We start from the raw sequence: 5,663 nt of genomic DNA, 5'->3' as shown, positions 1-5,663 counted from the left end.
GTCTGAGAGAGATGTTTGTCCCCCCACGTTTATAGCTGCATGGTTCACAGTGGCCACCAGGTGGAAAGCAATCGATGCGTCCACTGACGGATAAGGAGACAAACGAAATGTGGCCCATACGCATGAGAGAATATTACTTGGCCTTAAAAAGGGAGGAAATTCTGACACACGCTGTAACACGGATGAACCCTAAAGTCATTATGCTAAGTGAAATAAGCCCGTCACAAAAAGACAGATGCTGTGTGAGTGTACCTGCGTGAGATACCTAGGGTATCAAATTCATGGAGACAGGAGATAGAATGGTAGGTGCCGGGGCTCGGGAGAGGGAGGCGGGGAATTGTTGCTTAATGGGCACAGAGCTTTAGTTTCAGGACATGAAGAGTTCTGGAGATTGTATGCGTAACAGTGTGAATGTACTTGGCACCACTAACTGTACTCTTTATGGTGGTTAAGACGGTAAGTTTTCTGCTATGTGTATCGTAACACAATTACAAATAATTTCCGTTTTTGAAAGGGAAAGAAGTCACCATTAAACCGTCACTGCTCTGCTGTCTATGTCTGCAGAGAAAACTCAGGCTTTGTGTCCCGGGAGCGAGCACTGCCAGATGGCAGCTCATCCAGCCTGGCCCTTCCCTCCAAGTTGGGCCTCCTGCCCCTACTTCTTGTGCGGAGAGGCCCAAACATATGCTGGGGAACAACTCTGAATCTCCTTCGTGGGGTCAACCTCTGTAACACAAGTTGTTGCGGCCAAGGACTATGTTACTGTGATTCCGCGTTGTGGGTTTTGTTTTCACTGCTGAGTCAAATCGAGAACAATGAACTGTTTTCATATCAGGATGATGCTCCTGAAGTCCTGTCCGTGTGCAGAAGCTGCAAGTTGTTTTCCTGACGGTGGTGACAGATGAGCCGTGACTCATGCTAGAACCTTCACCTGCCCTCCCCTGAAACAAAGGCGCACATTGGACTGCAGACTGTGTGTTGAATTAATGGCCTTTACAAGAGTGGATGGGCAGTTCTAGCTTCCTTTACATCTTCCAGCACCTCTGATGAATCAAGCGGTTTATAGACATTTCATCTGTTATTTTGACAGTGATTCTGGACACTGGTTGTTTCTTGGTAGAATTTATATGAAACCTTTGTTTTTACCTTTTTGGAAGCTTGGTGTAAAATGCTCAACGGTTCCCTTGTATTTCTGTTTTTCAGGATCATTTCATGGACTCCCTTCCCATACTTGTTAACCATGCTGCCTTGTTCCCAGGACCCCGTGAAGCCTTCTGACTATTAATCTCCCTCCGAGCACAGACTAGACTTCAGGGACAGCCGGCTCAGATGAGTTGTGGTTCACCTCAAGTTGCAAGACTGTGATTAAGGTAAGGAGTGACTTCAGTTGTTTGATCTGGTCATTTTTGTTTTGATATGCGTATGCTTAGCTCCCACCAAAGAAAAGTCAATTCATTTGACTTTTGTTTTGTGGCTGTACATTCTTAGGCGGAAAAACATTACAATTAAAAACCCACTAAATTCATTTTGAAAGGGACCTGAGAACATGACCCCCAGCTTGCCTCCAATAGTGATCTACTAGATAGAATGAAACGCCAAGGGGGAAGATTGAGATCTGATTTCAACTCGCCTGTTTGGCTTCACAGACTCATTGAGAAAAGTGGGGCTTTAAAAAGAGTCGCACGGTTTCCGATAAGTCAGCTTCAAACTATTTTTTCTCATCATGTTCTAAAGTGAGGACCCGTAAAGACTTGAGAAGCACTAGAGATTAGCTTTATGAAAATGTCTTTCTGCCCCAAATGAGAGCTTTTATTCTCCTCCCCTCCCCCTGCCGCCCCCATTCTTCATCTCAGCCTCCTCTTTGGGGACTCCTTTTGTCGTGTTCCTACTCTGTGTGATAGGCCCAAGCTCCAACAGAGTGTGGTACCTGGACTCCTGTTCTTACAAACTTGGTGGTTTTGAGCAGAAATCTCTTATACTAGCTAACTGGCGTTAGCTCTCTTGGTACTTTGTATGGAGTGAAAATCTCTCTAATCACTGACAAACCAGTGTACTGGAGTGACAGGTGCTTTTCTCTCATTTTCCCCTTCAAGAATCCTTTATTCAGAACCTCCCAACACCGAGCCTCGAGGGGGGGTCTCCGCCTTAAGCTGATCTTTGTGCCCGTTCAGCTTCCGAATTAACATCATACAACCAACTACCTGTTTTAAAGTTAACTAGCACGTGGGCATGCAGTATTCTCCACTTGGCCGATAACCTGCATGGCCTGTAGAAGACCAGTTCGGTAAGCAACTTGTGTCCCTGCTTTTCTGAGTTGTAGGAGACACAGCAGAAACGTCACTTGGTCACTCTGTAACGTGTGGGGCTTTTTTTTTTTTTTTTAAAAGAAAATTCTGTCATAATGGTCCTGTTTCTCACTGAAGCCGCTCTTCTTCATTTAGGTTAACATGGGGAACTCGGAGAGTCAGTACACCCTTCAGGGATCCAAGAATCACGGCAACGCTCTCACTGGTGCTAAGCAAAAGCCTTGCTCGCTGAAAATACGCGGCCTTCATGCGAAAGAAGACAAGTCACTGCACGGGTGGGGGCCCGGCAGCGGCGGCGCGGGCTACAAGTCCCGGTCCCTGGCCCGGAGCTGCCTGTCTCACTGCAAGAGCAATCAGCCTTATGGCTCGAGGGCCGGCGGAGCCACGTGCAAGGCCCCCAAAGGCGGCGCGTACGCCAAGCACCGGCCCAGCGCCTCGGGCAACGACTTCCTCTCCCCGGAGAACGGCTTCCACTACGTGGCGCACCAGCGGGCGGAGGAGCGCGTGGCCTCGAGGGACTGCAATGGGCACCTTCTCAGCTGCTACGGGGGCAACGAGAGCGTGGCGGCCACGCCGCCGCCGCCTCCGCCGGGCGAGGACCGCAAGAGCCCCAGGGTGCTCATCAAGACGCTGGGGAAGCTGGACGGCTGCCTGCGGGTCGAGTTCCACAACGGCGGCGGCCAGGAGGCCGAGGGGGCCCCGGGGGACGCGGGCGGCCCGGTGCGGCTGCTGCGCTACTCGCCCAGCCCGGGCCCCGGGCCCGACTCGCCCCCGGACTCGCGGCCGCGCTCCAGCAAGGGCAGCTCCCTGAGCTCCGAGTCGTCCTGGTACGACTCCCCCTGGGGCCCCGTGGGCGAGGCCAGCGAGGCCAGCGAGGCCGAGGGCTCCCTGCCGGCGCCCGGCACGCCCGCCCCCCGCCTGGGCGCCGACCTCCCGCCCGGGGCCCCGAAGCCCTTCAACCAGAGCTCTTCCCTGTCCTCGCTGCGCGACCTCTCCCCGGACGCCAGCCCCGCGGCCGCGGGCCTCCGGCTCTCCGGCGAGTTCGTGGGCGCGCGCGCCGGCCTCAGCCACCGCGTGTCCTTCGCCTCGGACATGGACGTGCCGTCCCGGGTGGAGCGCAGGGACCCCGGGCCGTACGCGTCCTTCACCCTCCCCTGCCGCAAGTCCAAGGCCGCGGCGGAGGACGCCTCCAAGAAGGACACGCTCAAAGCCCGCATGCGCCGCATCAGCGACTGGACCGGAAGCCTCTCGAGAAAGAAGCGGAAGCTCCAGGTGAGCCACCCCTGGCGCGGAAGGGAAGGTTCCCACAGGCCCCCTGTCTGTCAAACGGGGCTGTTTGCTGGCCGGGGGCTCAGGAAAGTGCAGAGTTTAGCCTCAGCCTGGGCTCCTCTTGTTGTTTGCAGCAGTGGGTGGTGGTGGTGTTTCTCTTGCTTCAGAAGGGCACTTGTTACCCCTCACCCAGAACTTCAGGCTCTGATTCTGTGCAACCTTACCTCCTGGGCTCTGGTGTGAACTCCACGGGCGTCACCCCGAGATGTGGCCCAACTGTCCTTAGAAACTACAGCGTGGGGGGGGGGGCACCTGGGTGGCTCATTCATTTGAGCATTCGACTCTTGATTTCCGCTCAGGTCATGATCTGGGGGTGGTGGGACTAAGCTCCGTGTCAGGCTCATCCTCAGCATGGAACCCGCTTGGGATTCTCTCTTTACCCCTCTCCCCTGCTCATGTGCACACTTGCTGTCTTTAAAAAAAATGAAAAAAACAAATTATAGCTTTGCAGAGAATTCCCCAGTGAATTAGTCATCTGCGAATCTTGCTAGAGTTCACTCTCGAAGTCTAAACAAAAAGGAGAGATAGAATGTTGTTATTTGGGGATGAGTAGCCTTCCTGAACTCGACATTACTTTGGGGAAATTAAAATTTCTAGACTTAAGTTGGTACATTAAAAAAAAAAAAGTTGATGAGCTATTTGTATAATCTCACCACTTTCTAATGGGGATAGCAAACAGTTTTGAAAACATCTTGTACCCAAGAATGTGTAATAGCAAAAATATGATAATGCCTGACAAAATAAGCATTGCGATGATGATAATACTTACATGTAATAATGATGTATAAAGTTGTCATGGGAAAACAAAGTGGCTTAGTCACCAGGAAGGAAAGTATAATAGGTTGCCTATTTAGGTTCTAGGGGCAACTGCTAGGTTTTCAGTTCTTTTGCTCTTGACTTTTCTGTTCTGTTTGTTTCTTGTAGAAGGGAGAAAGTTCTCCCCCCCCCCTTTTTTTTTAAACTCGCCCAGTATAAGTCACATTGTTGAAGAGAATTTGGGCAGTTTGTCTCTAGTAAAGCTGCATTTCATCCATCTTGGATCAGTGTCTAATTGCAAAATTTTATAGAGCTTCAGGGGTGAAAAATAATAGAATTTCCCTGAGTAGATGGTTTCAGATCCATAAAACTTCCCGCTAGTTACTCCCTTCTCACGCGTGAAGCATATCACCACCCCTTCCGTGCTGTGATTTGTTGTCCTCGGCTCCCCCTTTACCCAGAGATAAAGAACAGATCACCCTCCTGCTATGGAACTCTTCATATCCCCAAATGTAGTCATTTGCTGACTCCTTACTCACTTCATGCTAAGCCTCGCCGAGTGGAGATTTGACCTTTTCTCTCTGCTCCTGGTTCCCAAATAGCTGATGGCAGTTGAGCCTAATGGGGTTTCGAAATAGTCCTCTGCTTTCTCTGGGGCTGTAATCCCACACTGAGAACCTTTGTCCCTTTTTGATTCAGGTGTTCTGTTGCTGACTTCTGTTAAGTCGGCATTCATTGTGACCCCTAATTGATCCTGGCCTTGAGCCAGTTATTCCACATCTCTTGTTTGCATAGGGTGTGTTTCTCATCTGTCTACCTTTGTGGTCTGGCTTACACACACCTCTACTGAGCCTCATTCAGGTTCAGGGTAGCTCAGTAGCAGACCAGCAGCCCCTGCGTATGGGCCACGTTCTGCCCCTGTCACACCGTCACTGCCCGTTGCACCCGTGGGCGATGCCCTCTTTCAAGTCTGTATCATCCAGAGACTTAACTCTGAATGGTTTGTAAGCCTGTGGAGTTCAGAACAGACTGGTTACGGGGCACCTGGGTGGCTCTGTTGGTTGAGCCTCTGACTCTTGATTTTGACTCAGGTCATGGTGTCATGGTTCTTGAGATCCAGCTCTTGTGTCTGGATCTGGTCTGACAGCATGGAGCCTACTTGGGATATTCTCTCCCTCTCCCTCCTCTCCCTCCTCTCCCTCTCCCTCCTCTCCCTCCTCTCCCTCCTCTCCCTCTCCCTCTCCCTCTCCCTCCTCTCCCTCTCCCTCCTCT

General features: G+C 51.5%; 1 protein-coding gene across 7 annotated transcripts in view; it reads left to right on the top strand.

The window, feature by feature from the left end:
* Nucleotides 1-5,663, top strand: part of TIAM2 (TIAM Rac1 associated GEF 2) — a 224,362-nt gene that overhangs the window by 113,161 nt on the left and 105,538 nt on the right. For 6 of the 7 annotated variants that reach the window (XM_040448800.1, XM_040448806.1, XM_040448799.1 and 3 more), the window contains 2 exons: nucleotides 1,204-1,370; nucleotides 2,442-3,578. In XM_040448800.1, coding sequence (XP_040304734.1) covers nucleotides 2,448-3,578 — 1,131 coding nt within the window. In that variant the 5' untranslated portion in view covers nucleotides 1,204-1,370; nucleotides 2,442-2,447. Of the gene's footprint in view, nucleotides 1-1,084; nucleotides 1,106-1,203; nucleotides 1,371-2,441; nucleotides 3,579-5,663 lie in introns of those variants that run through there. The other variant, XM_040448805.1, reaches the window with a different exon arrangement.

Source organism: Herpailurus yagouaroundi, unplaced genomic scaffold (assembly GCF_014898765.1).
Source record: "Herpailurus yagouaroundi ecotype Mexico unplaced genomic scaffold, PumYag 198, whole genome shotgun sequence".
NCBI classification, from domain to species: domain Eukaryota; kingdom Metazoa; phylum Chordata; class Mammalia; order Carnivora; family Felidae; genus Herpailurus; species Herpailurus yagouaroundi.
This window is presented reverse-complemented; position numbering and strand designations above follow the sequence as displayed.